Consider the following 20083-nt stretch of genomic DNA (forward strand, 5'->3'; position numbering starts at 1 on the left):
TCTCCGCCTAAACAGGTTTGGGGTGGCACACCCACACGAGCCTTAAGGGCATAGTGATCCGACCATGGCACTGCTCTGGCAGTAATATCGTTCACTAAAACTCCCGCCGCGAAGACCAGGTCTAACATGTGCCCCGCCTGATGAGTGGGCGTTGTGACAACTTGGGAGAGTCCCAGTGTCGCCATGGATGACACCAGGTCCATCGCCTGACTGGAGGCTGCGTCATCGGCGTGAACACTGAAGTCACCCAAGACCAGCAGCCTTGGGTACTCCAATGCCCAGCCCGCCGCGGCCTCCATCAGGGATGATAAGGCGCCGGCCGGTGCGTTAGGCGGACGGTACACCAGCCAGATCGCCAACCCCTCCCCAGCGTCCCACATCAGGCCGACACATTCAACACCCCTGATCTCAGGAGCTGGGAGGGCCCTAAAGGAGTAAACCTCTCGTATGAGAAGCGCCACTCCTCCCCCCCGCCCACTAGTCCGGGACTGGTGAAAGACCGAGTATCCCGGGGGTGCCGTCTGAGAGAGGGCTACAGTCTCCCCATCATGCACCCAGGTCTCGGTCACGCATGCCAGGTCCGCCTCCTGTTCCAGTAAGAAATCCCGGAGGACAGCGGTCTTGTTATTAATGGACCTGGCATTACATAACACCAGTGCCAGAGGTGGGTAAGATCGCCTGGCCCCACTACCTGTCACCATCGGGATGGGACACAGGCAGGAAGGCGGTCGAGCACTGCTATGTCTCGGCCTCCTTCCCCTATAGGTCTGCCTGCTCCCACCGTCATACCTTCCCCTCCCCAGGAGCACTGGAATCCCCGGGCCAGCCATCTCCTGCAGGTGGAGACCAGCTCATCAACTGGCAGTGTACAGACCTATTCCTATTCCCTTCAACCCTATTGTTGCCAGCAGAAGTTCACCTTCCACTAGCCAACCACCAACGACCCCTAGTTATTTAATTTAAATCCCACTGCCTAGATCACCAATAACTCCTTAGCTAAGAATAATTTAATTAAACGTCTATTGGCTCCTTAATTTAAAAACCTAACCCACTATCTATCTCCAATTAATTTGCCAGAGAAAAAAGTCCACTTAGCTAATCAATAAATATGAATTAAACAACTAATAATAAATTAATTACAAATTGGTCTCTCTCTCGGCTTGACTTCGCGAACGAAGATCCAAGAAGGGTGCAGTAGTCCACGTCTGCTGCAGGCTCGCTGGTGGCTGACAAGACCAATGCGGGACAGGCAGATCCGGCCACAGTGGCTGCAGGGAAAAGTCTGATCTGGGGTTGGTGCTGTAGCAGTGCGATTCTTCCTCAATCTCCTTTTGTCCTGAAGACCAGCTATGCGTGCGTTCTCAAAGGAAGAGACAGCCTGGTGGATGGTGTGCCTCCATGCTTTGCGATCTGAGGCTAGGTCAGACCACTGGTGATGGTTGATGCGACAGGTGCCAAGGGATTTCTTCAAGGAGTCCTTGTACCTCTTCTTTGGTGCCCCTCTATTTCGATGGCCGGTGGAAAGTTTGCCATACAGAGCAATCTTGGGAAGGCGGTGGTTTTCCATCCTAGAAATATGCCCTGCCCAGCGCAGCTGCGTCTTCAACAGCAGTGCTTCGATGCTTGTAACCTCCGCCCTCTTGAGGACTTCAGTGTTGGTCACAAAGTCACTCCAGTGGATGTTGAGGATGGTGCGAAGGCAGCGCTGATGAAAGCGCTCAAGGAGTCGCAGGTGATGACGGTATAAAACCCACGATTCGGAGCCGTAGATGAGGGTTGTCATCACAACCGCTTTGTAAACATTGATCTTTGTGCCTTTTTTCAGGTGCTTGTTGCTCCACACTCTTTTGTGCAGTCGGCCAAATGCACGGCTTGCCTTTGCCAGCCTGTTGTCAATCTCCTTGTCAATCTTGGCATCTGAGGAGATGATGCACCCCAGGTAGCTGAACTGCTGGACTGTCTTCAGTACTGATTCACCCACAGTGATGCAGGGAGGGTGATAATCTTCCTGGGGTGCAGGCTGGTGGAGAACTTCTGTCTTCTTCAGACTAACTTCTAGGCTGAATAGCTTGGCAGCCTCTGCAAAGCAGGATGTCATATGCTGCAGAGCTGATACCGAGTGGGAGAAGAGTGCAGCATCATCAGCAAATAGTAGCTCTCGGATGAGTTTTTCCATTGTCTTGGAGTGAGCCTTTAGTCGCCTCAGGTTGAACAGGCTGCCATCGGTGCGATAGCAGATGTAGACACCATCGTCATCATCTAGATCTACTGCGGCTCTTTGAAGCATCATGCTAAAGAAGATCGTAAAGAGAGTTGGCGCGAGAATGCAGCCTTGCTTTACACCTGTGCCTATTGGGAAGGGCTCCGAGAGGTCGTTGCAGTGTCTGACTTGGCCTCGCTGGTCTTCATGTAGCTGGATGATCATGCTGAGGAACCTCGGGGGACATCCTAAACATTCCAAGATTTGCCACAGGCCTTTCCTGCTAACGGTATCGAAAGCTTTGGTAAGGTTGACAAAAGTCACATATAGACCCTTGTTCTGTTCCCTGCATTTCTCTTGGAGCTGCCTGAGAACAAATACCATGTCGGTGGTGCTCCTGTTAGCTCTGAAGCCGCACTGACTCTCTGGGAGGAGTTCTTCTGCAATGGTGGGCACCAGTCTGTTCAGGAGTATTCTGGCAAGGATTTTGCCTGCGATGGAGAGCAGAGTTATCCCCCGGTAGTTGGAGCAGTCTGACTTTTCTCCTTTGTTCTTGTATAGAGTGATGATGATTGCATCGCGAAAGTCCTGTGGTAGTTTGCCTTGTTCCCAGCAGGTGACAAGTACTTTGTGAAGTGTGCTATGTAGTACTGTGCCCCCATGCTTCCAGATCTCTGGTGGGATTCCATCAACTCCCGCTGCCTAGCCACTTTTGAGTTGCTTGATGGCTTTAACAGTCTCTTCTAGGGTGGGGATCTCATCCAACTCTGTTTGCACTGGTTGAAGTGGGGTGAGGTGGATTGCTGAATCTTGAACTACGCGGTTGGCACTGAAGAGAGCCTGAAAATACTCCGACCACCAGTTCAGTATGGATGCCTTGTCTGTGAGGAGCACTTGGACGTCTGCACTACGCAAGGGACTCTGAGCCTGATATGATGGGCCATATGCTGCCTTCAGGGCTTCGTAGAATCCTCTTAAATCACCAGTGTCTGCACACAGCTGGGTTCTCTCTGCAAGCTTGGTCCACGACTCATTCTGAATGTCTCGAAGCTTGCGCTGGAGGTTGCTACATGCAGCGCGAAAGATTGCTTTTTTCCCGGGACAGGAGGGCTGAGCAAGATGTGCTTGGTAGGCAGATCTCTTTTTCGCTAGTAATTCTTGGATCTCTTGATTGTTCTCGTCAAACCAGTCCTTGTTTTTCCTTGTGGAGAACCCGAGGACTTCTTCAGAGGTCAACAGGATGGTAGTTTTTAGGTGTTCCCAGAGTGCTTCTGGAGAAGGGTCTGTGGGGCAACTGGAGTCCTCAATTCTTGACTGGAGTTTTGCCTGAAAGGCAGCTTTAACTTCAGCTGACTGAAAGCTGCCAACCTGAAGCTTCCTTCGAGGGATACCTCCTCTCCTGGGTGTGGGTTTAAAGTGAAGACAGAGATTGCAGCGTACAAGACGATGATCCGTATGACATTCCGCACTGGGTGTGTAAGACATCTCGAAGGTCTCTCTGGCGCACCAGAATGTAGTCGATAAGGTGCCAGTGCTTGGACCGTGGGTGCATCCAGGTTGTCTTCAGGCTGTTCTTCTGCTGAAAGATAGTGTTGGTGATGGTGAGCTGGTGCTCCGTGCAGAATTCTAGCAGGAGGCGCCCGTTATCATTGCAGTTGCCAATGCCGTGTTTGCCAAGTACTCCTTTCCAGGCTTCCAAGTCTTTACCTACTCTGGCATTGAAGTCGCCAAGGATGATCACCTTGTCCTCTGTAGGGGTCTTCCGTACGAGGTTGCGTAGATCAGCATAGAACTTGTTCTTTTCTGCAGGATCTGCTTGAAGAGTTGGGGCATACACACTGAAGAGTGTTGCATGCTGCTTGTTTTGAAGTGGGAGGCGCATGGACATGATGCGATCTGAGTGACCTGTTGGCAGGTTTTTGAGTTTGGAGGCAATGGAGTTCCTGACCATGAAGCCAACGCCAGAATGGCGGCTCTCAGCCTTTGACTTACCCGGCCAGTAGTGGGTATAGCCAGCACCATGTTCTTGAAGACTACCTTCCTCAGGGAAATGGACCTCGCTGAGAGCTGCTATGTCAATATTCAACCTGAGAAGTTCGTGGGCAACTAGAGCAGAGCGTCGTTCAGGGCGACCACTGTCTACTGCGTCAAGCATGGTTCTGATGTTCCAACACGCAACACGCAACTACAAATTGGTAGTTAACTAATAAATGATCAATCACAAATTGGCAATTAAAATCCTCAGGGTTGAAGAGTAAAGTGCTATAGTTTGGAAAGTTTGGAAAGTAACAAGCGACAAAGTGCAAGCTCTAGTTCTTGTTGTTGATCGGTTTTCAAGTGCATCAGTCTTAAAGTGCATCAGTGTCCGCAGGGTTCCCGTGGGGTGCAAAAAGCACTTCGTTCTTACTATTGAGGGAGGGGGGGGGGAGCTGCGCTCTTACTCAGAGTGCAGCGTATTGTCAAACCGTTTTGCTCCTCTGATTGCAGCTCACCCCACTGGCAGTCACAGTTTGTTCCGGCTCCAAGTTCTTTCCCACAGCCCTCGTCAGGGGTGGGGAGGAGAAGGGGGTGAGGAGATGGGGGCCGTCGTCCTACTAGCAGCCCAGCTGCCGTGGTACTTTGCCCCGTCTTTCTCTGCTGCTTCGCCCCGTCCCTCCTTACCGCCGGCCTCGTCAGGTCCACCGACCCCACCCAGCACTCGCTTGCGCCTAATCCCCAGCCAGTGGACTCCAGCTCCAGGCGCCCCGGCATCCAGCCCACGGTCCCAGCTGGTCCCGGTCGGCCCGTGTCCTCCGGCCGCGCCGGCTCTCACTTTCAGGCTGCGCCGCCCTTCTCCGCTTCGGCGTCAGTCTTGGCGTCGGCTTCAGCGTCGGCCTGGCGTTGGCCCCGGCTGGTAGGAGGTTTTCTTATTGCATTCACTGGTCGGGAAGGCAGGATAGACTCTAAAGTCGTCTCGGCTTTCCAGAAGTTGGTTAAATAGAATAGGTGTTTGAAGAAAGGCGTATAGCTTGAGGTTTTTTCAATAGTTTGATGTTATGGTGGGAGCTTCAAAACAGAGCTCCGCACCGGGCCGCCATCTTAGTTGGGCCGGGCCACCACCTTAAGAGACCACCAAGTTTTTAAGATTCAAAGCCCCCTTCGTCTGATCTTCTGAAGGGAATTTTGGTTGCAGTCACGCACACAAAGGTAGGAGGGCCTCCTGGAGTGGGGCAGGGGGGGAGTGGTAAGTTAACTGAATACTGCCTAGCCTTTGTAGGATTGCCGCCGCCCCCCCCCCCGCGCTTTCTGGCTCCTCTCTTTCACTTCCCAATCCCGGCGTTTACACAGAGAACTTGCTGGGATCAATTTGCAGCCGCTTTGCATTCCACAGGCTTCCGTCATCCCACTTCTTCATAATCTTCTTCTTTTTGCACATTTACTTGGAAGCAAATCCCAGTGTTTCAGCTGAGCTTACTCCCTACTAGGCGCAAGAAAGATCACAGTGCCTCTGTTTCCTGCTGAAGAGAGCTGTCCCAACCTTGTGCACGCTGATTTGGGAACGCTCTTTGAAGTAGGTATGCTGAATTAAGGCTGCTGTTCTAAGCAGTGTTACTGGGTGAACTTGCCTTCTGAGCTTAGGGTTGCCAATCCCCAGGTAGGGACAGGGGATCCCCTGATTTGGAGGCCCTTCCCCCACTTCAGGGTCATCAGAAAGCAGAAGGGGGGGGGGAAATGTCTGCTGGCCACTCCATTATTCCCTATGAAGATCAATTCCCATAGAATAATGGAGAATTGATCTGTGGGCATCAGGGCTCTGGGGGGCTGTTTTTTGAGATAGATGCACCAAATTTGTATCATAGCATCCAGTGCCTCTTCCCAAAATACCCTCCAAGTTTCAAAATGATTGGACCAGGGGGTCCAATTCTACAACCCCCCAAAAAGGTGCCCCTATCTTTCATTATTTCCAAAGGAGGGAAGGCATTTAAAAGGTGTGCAGTTCCTTTAAATATGATGGCAAGAACTTCCTTTGGCGTTCAAATATGCTTATCATGCCCTTGCTGCTGGCTGCACCCCAATGTCTCCTGGCTCCACCCCCAAAGTCTCCAGATATTTCTTGAATTGGACTTGGCAACCCTACAGGTAGTGGAAATCTAACTTTTATAAAAGGACACAAATACAGTTGATATTATAACAGTTATTCTATTGGAGCCCCACATTAGGAGTGGGGTGTTAAAACTAATATTTCTCTGTAAAACTGAAGTTCGTTGAGTATGTTGAACTCTATAGTTTAACTGTGGTTGGTCTGAGCCTATGACCCAGGAGAAAAACATGAAATGGCTGAGCATTGCAAGCTTCTCTCCTCCCCCCCCCCCCACTCCCAGTCTACTCAGAGTGGCAATGGTTCTCCAGAGACTGGTTTTCTTACTGGGTGGCCACCTGCCATTTATGTTACCCAGGGCCAAGCTCTAATTTGTAGGGAAGTGCCTAACTACCTGACAAGCAACCTGACCCTAACAGAGTCGGACAACTTTTAATGAATCCACCCCATCCAAAAATTAGGATTTTGTCTTTCATAGGAGCCTAACCTACCGTTGGTTCAGTTCTGGTTTTCTTTTCTTTTTTGTTTCAGTTTTTTAGAATTAGTGAATTCCTACACTGTCCCTGGATATGGTTTAAGAAACTATCCTTGATATGGAATGTGGCAAAACGTTTTAAAAGTTTCAGGCTCTTTATTAAACTTCTCCTGACTAGATTCTATTGGAACAAGCCTTATTTCCTGTATGGAAATGCAGGAGCTCCACCCTAAAAACTGAAAAATAACAGAACAACCTAATAATTTGTCTAAAAGCACCTGCCTTCACTGAAGCTCAGACTGCCAAACAACAAACTGCTTTTTAAAAAGTAAATCTCGGCTGCTTATACCACTGTTTTGAAGACAAACCTTGCCTCTTTTGGTATTCTCTGGTGCTGGCCTAGCTAGGGAGAAACTAAGCCCTATGTTGAAATTTATTTATGTGTTAAAAGTTAACCAGTCCCTGAAAACCCTTATTAACAGAAGCCTATTTAGCAGCAGCTAAGTTGAAACGAGAAGCTCATATACAGAACACTGAGACAGCCCCCTCCTCCCAAAAAACCAAAAAGGTTCCTGAGGGCTTCTTAGCCTAACCCGCCCCCACCCAACCATCACCAGTCCCTCCCAAACAATCAGAAAATTCCTCAAAATTAACTGCAAGTCAGAAGCCAAAAACCCCCTACAAACCACAAACCAGAGACCTACAACCATCTAACCAAACAAAACCAGGAAGAGGCCTGAGAGGCCCTAGGGCCCAGGCAGGAAGCCTCACCACACACCCCTCGCAACCCACCCTAAAAGCCCAGAGGTGTTACTTAAAACAGTACAATGAGAGATGCAGTCAGAAATGTAAAATTCCCAAAAATGTTGAAACCAGAGAGAAAAATTTTACTCTCCAACTGAAATTTGGGGAACAATTGAAATATATGGAGCACTTTATTTTGCAAAGGAAGATGGGAAAATGTAGCTTGTAATACAGCAATCTTGTCTCAAGATTACAGAAGGATGGGTCAGTGGGGCTATATCAATAGTCTATGTGAATGCTGAAATCCACTAACATCAACAGACTGGAAGATTCCAGAAACCAGGGCTGGCGTGTGGGAGTAGGCAAACTAGACAAATGCCTAGGGTGCAAGCTCCCAGCAGGTGCGGGGGGCAGGCGACCCCTCTCCGTTCACGCCATCCCCGAGCCTCGGACTCGCTTCCTGTCTGCAGTGCCTCCGAATTAGATGATCGCTGCAGAGGGGAAGTGCCGAGTGTTTTTTCTTGGCTTTAAGGGGTCGGGGGAGCTCCCCTTAAAGCCAAGAAAAAATGGCAATTCCCATCCGCTGAACTCAGCGAGTGCTGTGAAGAAAAAAACAGCGCTTCACGTCCGCAGTGCCCGCTGAACTCACTGAGTGCTGTGGAGGGAAAGTGCCAACCATTTTTTCTTAGCTTTAAGGGGTCAGGAGAGCTCCCCTGACCCCTTAAAGCCAAGAAAAAAACAGTGCTTCACGTCCGCAGTGCCCGCCGAACTCACCGAGTGCTGCGAAGGGAAAGTGCCAACCATTTTTTCTTAGCTTTAAGGGGTCGGGGAGAGCTCCCCCGACCCCTTAAAGCCAAGAAAAAATGAAACTTTCCATCCATAGCACCCGCCAAACTTGGTGAGTGCTGCAGAGGGGACATGCTGAACATCTGGCATGATGACATCATCTCTGGGTGACATCATCACGCCCCACGCACACAAAGCGCACACATGCAAAGTCTACTGGGGGGCGCATGTGTTGGGATTCTGCCTCGGGTGACAGAACCCCATGCGCCGGGCCTGCCAGCACCAAGCCAGGCACTATCCCTGCCAATTAAACAGGGCATCAGTGGCAAGCTGAGTAGATGGTAGATCAGAAGGACACACAATCTATCCCTGGTGGCCAGCTCATCAACACACAATCAGTGACAGCAATATTTTGCACTAGGAGTCTGCAGAAGGAGAAAGACTCTCGGAGGGTAATCCCCCCATGACAAGAGGCCTTAATATGATAGAAGGATTTACTTTTCCAGAGATCAATGTAATAACTCCAAATGAACCTTCTAGCGAAAAAGATAAAAGGAGGGGTGGGAAATCAGACACAGGAAGGAGTATGAGGGAGCCATAACATTTTTTTCCTGTCCAAGTTGGCAAGAAGCATAACACAAAGATAACAGAGGAAGGACTGAGAAGATTTTAAACCAAGGAGAAACAGGATATGAACTGAGTATCAGTAGATAAATTTAGAGGGATTTTATTAGATTTGGATAACAGAAAGGATTGACATCAATTCACTGTAAACCTGCTGAGTTTTAAGCAGCTGAGATATTGTTGTTTTCATATTGAAAAAAACGTAGGAATCTTGTGGCACTTAAAAGTTTAACATTTTATTCCAACAAACTTTCATAGACAACAGTCCACTCTGCAGATGCTAAGACTTGATCCTCACTAAGCTGTCATGAGATATAGGTTTGAAAAAAAAATAGCAGCAAGGCCAAGAGACCATGAAATTCAGGAAGTACAGTGCGAATTATGTAAAATACAAATGTAATCAACAAAAATACAGAGGGCATTCACTAGTTACGACACGCTAAACCTGAACTGGGAAGGGAGAATCAACAGAAATTTACTGTGGGCTCCAAGCCACTGACTCAGCCCCAACCCTGTTTTCTTGGAATTGCTCACCCTATCTTTCCCCTAGTGTTTCTGAGGTACAATATTTTTCCCCTTTATGTATTTATTGTTATGCATTATACATGCTGACTCCAGAGTTTATGGCATCTTCTAGCATGTGGATTTTTTAATAGGAGTCCTGTGTCCAATGGGCTGTATTTCATGGCAAATTTTCACATGTACAACAGTCATTGTGGAAGTGGAAGCACTAAAATTAGGTCTGAACTTCATGAGATGTATGGTATGTGCAGCCTTACAACAAGGCAAAACCATTTCCATGGAGCTATTTTGGCTTGGGAGAAGGGCACAGTGGGGAAGGTTGGAGCCCTTCTCCACCAGCACTAGTCTCAACCTGAATTGGATTCCAGTGGCCCTTGAGCAAGGAAGTTCACTGCAGTGTTGCTGGGAAACTGAGATGGGTCACGGAAACCTCAGCCCACAAGCATCTTATGTAGTTTAGCCCTCACTCCTCACTGTCTGCTAGTATTAAGCAATTGTATCCCTGCTACCCTTCCCACATGCACAAGACATAGCAAAATGTATTTCTTCTGATACCATTTCAAAACCCAATTAAATGAAATCATGTCAACCATGTGTTGTATGTTGCATTACTCCATGTGAACATTGCTATTTTATGAAAAATTATATTAAAGCACTATGTGGCTGCATCGTTTCCACTACTGTTTGCACAAAGAGAACTGTATTAACTACATGTTTCTGCCTGCTTAAGCATAACTGAATCCAACTCCAATACCCACCAATGACAGAGAAAATGGGTCTGCAGCCTATACTTGTTCCTATTAATCTGTGCCCCAGTGTATGAGGCCAGTGCAGACTGAGCAATTTGTATGCCCCTGTATCAACATCAGTGTAAGATTATCCTCCATTCCCCGTTCTGTATGATTTTGGATTTTAGCAGATAAAGAACCTGCTTCACTGTAAAATACACTACACATATCCTGATGAAGGCAGTCAGGTGTGTGAGAGAATCAGGAGGGATAAAGCACACTGTCAGATACCAGTTTGAGGTCACAGAAGTTCAAATAATGGTATGCTGAGACTTACCACTAGTGCAGCCAGCCTCATCGATTCCATTCTCACAGTCTCTCTCCCCATCACATCTCCAGGAAGAAGGGATGCATTTGTTGGTGGAGTCTCCACAGCTGATTTTTTCAGCTGGACATAGTTGTCTGGCTACAAAAATGGCAAAAATAAGACACCCATTACTTAAAAGAGGAACAGACAGTAAACAACCCTGCAAAAAACCTTGTATGTATTGCATTTCAGGTATATTTCTACCCCAAGCCGAATTCCTTGGGGTAGAACAATTCTTGCTAAAAATCTTTTGTTTGTGGTGGTAGAAGTCCGTGCTTTACAGAGCTAAGGCATCTAGATTTTGAAAACACACTATGACACGAGGTAGCATTTTCTTTTGCAGAGATTCACCCCTCCCCTTTTGTACGCTGAATAACCAGCAGCAATGTGGTTCACTTACAAAGATAAAGAAAACTAACACAAATTTAAAAGAATTTAAAAGGAAAATATCTAAAATTAATAATGTCTAACATTTTTGTATGTTGGGGTATTTGTCTATCCCAACAAATCTCTCCCATGGTGAATATACAACAGGTTAGCAGGAGGGGTCATTAGATTGCCATGAACGACTGTATCTCTCCAAAGCACATAAAAACTATTATCTGGATCAATGTTTTTAAAAATAAACGCATAGGGTATTTTTGTACCCCAAAATGTTAAATTTTCTTGGGATAAAAAGGATGCAACTGCAAAATGTATACATTTCTGGGGTTGTTTTGTATGCTGGATAATTTTTGATTTACAGAAGGCAACTGTTAGTGGTAACTTCCTGTAATTCAGGGACATTGCTTACTTCTTCACAGGATACAATATCCTAAGAGAACAAAGTTGTACAGCCATTCTCTATTCATTCTGCCAACAAAAGTGCAACCAGAATAGGACACTCACCCCAGCAAGATATTTTTTTATTCTCTGGACACAATACATTTTAATTGGTCAAATCCAATACTGTTCAATAGCAACAGGAATTTTTCATACAAATGTTAGAATAAAAGCTTTAGTAACAAAGTGCAATCTAACTATTAAAATGCCATCATTGCTGCTTCCCTTCCCAGATATTATGCATATTACTTAGTTGGAACGTTTGGAAGTTTATTATTTTATATTTGGCACACCTGAAGCCCGATACTGCACTTACAAAAACAGGATCATTTCCAAGCCAAGCAAACAAAATAAACTCAAATTTACTCATCCTATTTGAATATAAAAATATATTTGAAGTTATAACAGTTAAATACACTGGGCTACTCTCATGACTGGAGAAAAAAGTTACAAAAGGAATGCAAAACAGATTTCAACAAAACAAAAACTCAAGGATGGAGAAGCTGATCACAATTGGTATGTGGTTCTCTTTTTCAACATTCATACATTGTGGAAGTGCTGCACTCTTCCTTATGTATTATCCTACTACTGCTCAACAAATACAATACTACAGGGCTTTTTTTGAACCGGAATGCACTAGAACGCCGTTCTGGCTGGCCTCAGCAGCATTCTGGTTGCCTTTGTTAGCATTCCGGTTTTGCCCTGGTTCCAGTCACCTGCTGCACTTGGGGCCGAGCTGCACTGATGGGGTGGCATCACAGCGCCTAGGTAATCTGCCGCCCTTGCAGAGCCCAGCCATGCACAAGTGGCAGCCTCCCGGCACCTGCGTCACCTGCCATGTTCAGGTAACCCAGCCACGCATAAACGGCAGCCTCCCAGTGCCCAGGTCGCCTGCTGTGGTCAGGGGCTCTGCCCCACTTGAGCAGCAGCCTCCTGGTGTCCAGGTAGCCTGCTGAATTTGGGGGGCTCAGCTGCATTCGTGCGGGGCCCTCCTAGTACCCAGGTCAACTGCCACATTTGGGAGGCTCAGCTGCACTTGAGCAGCAGCCTCCCAGCATCCGGACTGCCTGCAGCATTCAGGAGGCCCAGCTGTGCGCACGTGGGGCTTTCCTGGTGCCTGGGTCGCCTGCCACATTTGGAAGCCTCAGCCATGCTGGAGCAGCAGTCTGGAGGGACGGTGGCTCAGTGGTAGAGCATCTGCTTGGGAAGCAGAAGGTCCCAGGTTCAATCCCTGGCATCTCCAAAAAAGGGTCCAGGCAAATAGGTGTGAAAAACCTCAGCTTGAGACCCTGGAGAGCTGCTGCCAGTCTGAGAAGACAATACTGACTTTGATGGACCAAGGGTCTGATTCAGTATAAGGCAGCTTCATATGTTCCTGGCACCCAGGTCGCTTGCAGCATTCGGGGGCCCAGCTGCGCTCGCGTGGAGCCCTCCTGGTGCCTGGGTTGCCTGCCATGTTTGGGGGGCTCAGCCGCACTGGAGCGGCAGCCTCCTGGCTGGGGTTGCCTGCTGCAGTCGGGAAGCCAAGCTGCCTCATGTGGTGGCCTCCCAGGGCATGCAACAGCATGTGATAGTGAGTAAAACAGTTTTTCTTTCTTTTTATTCTTTCCCCCCTTCTTTCTATTTCTTTCCTCCTCATTCCATTTCTTTCCCCCTTCTTTACATTTCTTTCCTCCTTGGTTCCATTTCTTCCCTTCCTCATTCCATTTCTTTCCCGCTTCTTTACCTTTGTTTCCTCCCTCATTCTGTTTCTCTCCCCCCTCCTTCCATTTCTTTCCCCCTTCTTTACATTTATTTCCCCCATGGTTCCATTTCTCCACCCCTTGTTCTTTCCCCCACTTCTTTCAATTTCTTTCTTTCCCACTCCCCACTTGTTCCATTTCTCCCCCCTCCACTTCATTCCATTTCTGCCCTCTACTGCAGAGTTTTCTTGGTGGTATCCCTTTCAAGAACTGCCTCTGCTTAGCTTCAAAGTTCTGCTGAGTTGGGGCTATTCCATACCCACTGTCCCTCCTGGTCAGTGTCTTGCTGAACAAAAAATACAAACTGAGGTGTTTTACTTTAAAAGAAAAAAAAACCACCCTGAAAATTCAGAGATCGGGAAAATTCCTGGGAGAATGCAAGTCCTCCTCCATTTTGTGATTATAGCCTTACATTCCTCCTTCATTGCTGGCTGTTTCAAAGCAGGTGTGCACTGGGAAGGGAAAATGGTCCTGGTAGGTTGCCAACCTATAGGTAAGACCTGGAGTTCTCCCAGAATTACAACTGACCCTCAGGCTAGAGAGATCTATTCCCCTGGAAGAAATGGCAGCTACAGAGGGTGGGTTGTATGGCAGGACATCCCTGCTGTTAGTCTGTTCTCTTCAGGTCCACTCCCAGATTTCTAGGCATTTCTCAACCTTGAGCTGGCAACCCTGCCCTGAAGCAAGCCAAGCTGAGTGGCACCTGTGGCATGGCAAGGCAGCAATTCAGGGCCATTCCACTCCATGGTGTCGGCAACAGGCAGCCATGCAGGAGAAAACAGTTGGTATCTAAGGCAGCAGATGGGATTGCCAAGCTCCACGTGGGACCTGGAGATCTTCCATTATGACAGCAAGTTTCCAGACTACAGAGATCAGTTTCTTCCTTTTCTTCTTTCTTCCCTCCCCCTTTCTTTCTCTTTCTTTCCTTCCTGTGAAGCCTGAGTGGTGGGCATTGTCCTCTGAAGGATTGCTGTGGGTATGTGGGTGCCTTTAACAATCGGGTGGGATCAGCTGAAGCAGCTTCTGCATGAAAGGAGGGAGGGTGGCAGGTGGGTGGGAGCACTTGCACTTGATTGTCCCAGCTGGTGTGGCCTAATATGCTAACAAGTGTGTGGCCTAATATTGCTAATGAGTTAACATGCTAATATTATGGGTGTGGTCTAGTATGCTAATGAGTTCATGCTGGGATTTTTCTACAAAGAAAGCCCTGCAGTACTACATTTTACTTTGTAATGGTTACTAGTGGTCAAGATCTAAAAAATCATCTGCTTAAGTAGAAAGTCCCACAGGGTTAAAAATACTCATACCTCTCTTTGGATCACAGTAATAGATTTTATTCAAAGAACAATGGATGTACCAGAGCTCTTATAGATTCCCTATACACTGCAGCTACTCCAGAAGGTTATGGCATGTTGTGAGGGAATGCAGTCAGAAGAAATATTCCCAACTTTCCACTGCATGAGTACAAACATTGGGCTGCATCCAGCAATATGTCAGCAGAAGGTGCTGGCAACAGTGGATCTTCCTGTGTCCCCCAACCTCCATAGTGCCTTCCAGCCTGAGGAAAAGTTGATTCTCCTTGTATTGGTGGACCCTGTACTCTTCTATTCCTCAGTGCAGCCCTCACTCACATTACTGTTCATGCATGAGGATCCAGCAACCCCAGGAATCAATTTTCTTGGGGTCAGAAAGACTGCTGAGGGAGGAACATGTAAGAAAGATCTATGATTCTTGCACCAGTTACTAACTGGAGCGAACTTATATCCTATTAATGTATAGGATTCTTTGGATCTTTACCACTGTCAACCAGTGAAGAGTAAAATATGATCTCTATATTTGTTGAGCAGTAGTAAGATTAATTAGTAAGATTAGTAATATACAGAGCGGTATGCACCTGAGATCTCAGTTACATTTGGTTTTACTTCCTTATAAGTATATATTAGTGAATATATACACCTGTGTATAAACAGAGAAGGACTGACCTGGAAAGAATCTGTAGGTGTATCAGTATACGCCTCTAGATTCTTTCCAGGCCAATCTTTTGTTGTTGTTTTTTTAACGAGATTGCCTATGAGAGAGAAAACATACGTGGGGGAGAGCCACCAGATACAAAGAATTCTTGAACTGCAAGCATATATGGAGATGACATCATCAGAACGCCACAGCAATGGTATTTGCTTCTCCTTTTTCCCCTGTTTATAATATCCTGTTTGGGAATACTGTCGCAATAGAAGCTTTACCTAGTTTTTCATGTAAGCAACTTAATTTCTATAAACTTGAACTCTTAACTATAACTCTGGCAAAAAAGAAAAGAACCAAGAATTGACAATATTTGGTAGGAATGGACAAGAAACAAAACTATTGTTCAGGTGAAAATGTATTTATTTGAGGGCAAGCCACTGAGGAATAGGTCTTCTCTGTTCCTGTAACAGAATTTTCTCTCACTATCAAAAAGGCCTGAGGGTGAAGTGGTTCAGAGAATGTGTGCTTTTTAAAGGGCGGGGGGAGACAAACAATGAGAATATGAAATTACAGTGAAATACAGTGAACTGGCAAGAAGCATGTATGCCTCAGTATTATTTTGAGCTCTAATCTGGGTAAGAACCATCTTCAAAAACTGAAAATGGAATGAAAGGAGGAGCCTATTTATGAAGAGAAAAGGACATGAGGTTAATCATCTAATTAATAGAGTAACTGGATACATTTTTTAAAAATCCACACAGTAGGCCCCACTTATCATTCAATAATTCTAGCCAGGGAATTGAATGCAAATGGCAGTTAAACATGGGCTAACTCAATCTTCACTTTCATGCCTAGCCCTTACATTGCAAAAGTGACAAACTTGTATGAATACACAAATAAAGTCAAAGCAGAGAATACTGGGGAAAATGATCTGTGTTTCTGAGACAATCCTAATGACAGCAAGCTATGGAATGCAGTCACAGGTGAAGATCACCCTCTGCTTACTTGCTTTCATAACTTTTCTATTTGTACTCAAAACATTTCCTTTCTTATACTAATCTTCACTAGCCTGGGAAGAAATGGACAGTTAACTTGGTACATGATAGTGACTGCTGTCAGGGCTGGAGAGCTTGTATTGATGCAAAATACAGCGAGGTGGCCTTCCCAAAAAGAGAACATTGAACAAACTTGGTTAAAATGTCAGACACATCAAGACCAATTTATCACAATGAAACACAAATGTCAACGACGGACAACAATGCTTTATTTATAGGGAGACAAGTGAGAAGATGACAAGACGGTTCCATTGACTTGCCACAGCCAATGGCCCATTAATTCTTGCTTTCTTTACATACTAACACTATACATTCTTTCACAGAAATCGTAGAGCCTAACTGGCGCCCCACTGCTTGGCTTCCTCTTGTGCCACTGCTGAGCTTTTCAGGCACAGACGTATTATGTATTAGGGAAAGAAGAGATAACAGAATGGATTTGCTTTCACAAGACCATTTGTCAGGTTCTCACCATACAGGTACTCCACACACATGCACAAAATGGAATTCACTAACTTTTTCATTAGCAGGCTAGACAGCCTCTGGGAGCGGGGAAAAAAGACCCATTTTTGTGGAAATGCGCTACTAACTTGAACAATGAAGCCAGCTTTCCCATTATCATGTCAAGAATTTCTAACATTGTTTTTGAGACGTCCTGAGACAAGAAAATAGCAGACAAGTATTTTGCTGTGATAACAAATATTTAGAATGGCATATCTAAGGGACACTTTAAAGACAGTTCTGAAGATTTGATAGTTTTCAGGGCTTTTAACTAGTCACTACACTATGGAATATCAGCTAGTAAATTCATCTAATCCCAACAAGTAACTACCTTAATTCTGATGAACACTGAGACCACAAAGGACTCCAATTTTCAAGGCAGAAGTCTTCTAATTGCTGCCCTCCTTGCTAATTGCTGCTCTTCTTTGCTACTGACCCATAAAAAAACCGTTGCTGCTCCAGAGATCTTGCTGAGGTGGCTCAGAAAGTTAAAAACAACAATATAATAAACTTATAGAATAATAAGCTAAAATTATCAATATTAAAGCAAGCCAAAAGCCCACTAGGCTTATCAAAACAGCAAAACAAACAAACGTTAAGTGACCTAAATGATATTTGAGAACAATCCTCATGCTAGAAGCAGAACACAAACACAGCTTGATGTGCTTTAACGTAGTTACAAACCATTAGAAATCCCACTGCAGCTCAGAAAAAGAGGTCTACAGTGCAATCCTAAACACAGTTGCACTCTTCCTAAATTCACTGAAGCCAATGGGCTTAGAAGGGTGTAACTCCATTTAGGATTGCACTGTGGACTTCAACTCTTAGGCCCTGAAGACCCTAAAGCTTCAGATTGAGCAGGTACTTTATTTTCAGAACTATATTCCCTCAAGGTCTTATAAAAATGTTCTCCATAATGCTGGACTGAGGGTACAAACCAGAACACAAATATGTAAACCAGATCATATGCTGTGAAAAGCATAAATTTTTATGTGTTGGAAATGATCCTCCTCACCACCAAGAAATTTATGTACATGAAGCAATGTGCAGGCGTAGGTATGTATCCCTGGCAACATTTCTGCAAGGCTAAAAAAAAAATCAATCAAATGTTCTGCTCATGTATGTCACAATTTCCAAGATATAATTCCTCCTGATGTCACACATTACACTATCAGGGAAATGGGGCACTTGAACATGCTAGAAGACAAACTGATTTCAGGCTGTTACTCAACTATCCTATTAAATGTGGAATAAAACCAATGTTCTCAGGAACATCTAACATATGGCAGTTTCATTAATAGCTTTTAATCGCTAGTGCCACAATTCTCACTTAGATCGGTTCTGACACAAGAAAACACACTGGGAAACAGTCACAAGTAGCACTATTCCCTGCTCAGTGAAACAGACATATGTTTTTGATCTTCATACATGATATATAGATAGACAACCCTCCCCATACACAAACACACTGGAAAAATGTAAGTGAAGCAGTGTGCCTTCAATTCTACTTATGATGCCTTGTTTTGGAGTCTGAGAGCTTGCAGTAGCATCCACTTTCCTTGCTATTGCCTAAATAAAACAGCTCTGGGTAAAATATTATATTTTCAGATTTAAATTATTTCTTGTTTAAGGTTTCAAATGAAAATTATTTTCAAGAAACTTTTAGAATCAGAATTCTGTAACATTGTTAGCAGGATTACAGCAGTGAAACCTATTAGCTATTATGTGATTCTGCTTGATAATGACAGTTTTCTCAAATTTCCAGGTTAATAGCTTATGCTTTGCACAGAGAACTACAGCCCATTGACAAATACAAGTCTTCGGTTTTTTGTTTTTTTGTTTTAAACAGAAGCTGCACTCTTTGGCAAATGATGTCAGGAATTTCTTTCTGGCACCACTCTCTGATTTTTGAGATCATCTGAAGTGTACTCATTGTACAAATATACTTAAGCATAGGCCGGAAAGACACCTGAGCTCTTGTTTTATGCAGATTAACATATTCCGTTATCATTTTGGAGATAAGTATAAACAAATGATCAAGAAATTTAAATCCCAGACTTAAGCCTAGATACTTAAACTCTGTATTTTAATAGGAGTTAACGATACAGTGAAAGATATTCATTTCAGAACAAAAAGAACCAGGGCCTTTTAACTGTGGATGAATACTTGGAGAAAACTTTAATATTTATTATGTAAATGACACCTGAAGTTCAATTAGGCTAAAAAGGCAAAGATAACATTTGTCAAAGGATGAATAGACCTACTGTAGTGGTTCTCAGCCCGGGGCTGGGGAGTTATTACAAGGGCTCTGGGAAATTTAAAGGTAAAGGTAGTCCGCTGTGCAAGCACCAGTCCTTTCCGACTCTGGGGTGATGTCGCATCACAACATTTTCATGGCAGACTTTTTACAGGGTGGTTTGCCATTGCCTTTCCCAGTCATATACACTTTCCCCTCAGCAAGCTGGGTACTCATTTTACCGACCTCAAAAGGATAGAAGGCTGAGTCAACTTTGAGCCGGCTACCTGAACCCAGCTTCCGCCAGGATTGAACTCAGGTCATGTGCAGAGAGCTTGGACTGCAGTACTGCAGCTTTACCACTCTGCACCATGGGGCTCCTCTCTGGGGAATTTACCCATTCACTAAGCACTGTCATTTTGATCATTCTGTCATTATGTATTTTCTCAATCAACTAATACTAACAGAACGAGCCTTGGCACTTACTGTGAGGGGTCCTTCTCTTAAGAGGATAGGAGGACATCTTGGGTGTTTCCCACTGTCCAATCAGGGAGGCAGGAATTTTAAAGTCTTCCTCTTCCTGTGGCTGTGGGAACCACCCCTTGCTCAGTTCGGGTGACTCCGAGAAGCAGTGAAAGAACTGTCATATAGAACAACTCAGAAAAAACTAACGATAAGCCAACTAGTAAACAGATAACCCCGGGCCAGACTACCAATGTTAACGTTGGAAATAGGTAACAGTACCTGGAACAGTAAACATTAGAAGTATTTTCAACAGACAGGGCGATAGAAGGGAGGGCAAGATGTCCTCCTATTCTCTTAGGAGAAGGACCCCTCATGGTAAGTGCCAAGGGTTGTTCTCCCTAAGAGGCGGAGGACATCTTGGGTGCTCCCAGAGCAGTATGTTAGTCGGGGGGATCGCTCTATTCAGGCAGTACGTGCTGCAAGATTAGTCTGCCAAATGCTGCATTTGCCGAGGCATATGCGTTCAATTTGTAGTGGCGTAGAAATGTGGAAATGGAAGACCATGTAGCTGCCTTACACACTTCTTTGACAGAGGCATTCTTGTCAAAGGCCACATTGGTCGCTGCACTTCTGGTCGAATGAGCAGTAATCCCTGGGGGTACCTTGAGATGCAGTGCCTTGTATGCCTCTGATAGGCACTGTTTTATGGCATAACTGATGGCTGATCTGGACATCGTCTGACCCAACCTGGGAGCTACTATGTTGATAAACATAGAATC

At 45.5% G+C, this 20083-nt stretch overlaps 1 protein-coding gene across 3 annotated transcripts in view; it reads right to left on the reverse strand.

The window, feature by feature from the left end:
- Window positions 1-20083, reverse strand: part of LRP8 (LDL receptor related protein 8) — a 381576-nt gene that overhangs the window by 99914 nt on the left and 261579 nt on the right. For all 3 annotated transcript variants that reach the window (XM_060231840.1, XM_060231841.1, XM_060231839.1), the window contains exon 4: window positions 10495-10623. In XM_060231840.1, the coding sequence (XP_060087823.1) occupies window positions 10495-10623 (129 nt within the window). The remainder of the gene's footprint in view (window positions 1-10494; window positions 10624-20083) is intronic.

This window comes from Heteronotia binoei, chromosome 2, assembly GCF_032191835.1.
Source record: "Heteronotia binoei isolate CCM8104 ecotype False Entrance Well chromosome 2, APGP_CSIRO_Hbin_v1, whole genome shotgun sequence".
Classification (NCBI taxonomy): Eukaryota; Metazoa; Chordata; class Lepidosauria; order Squamata; family Gekkonidae; genus Heteronotia; species Heteronotia binoei.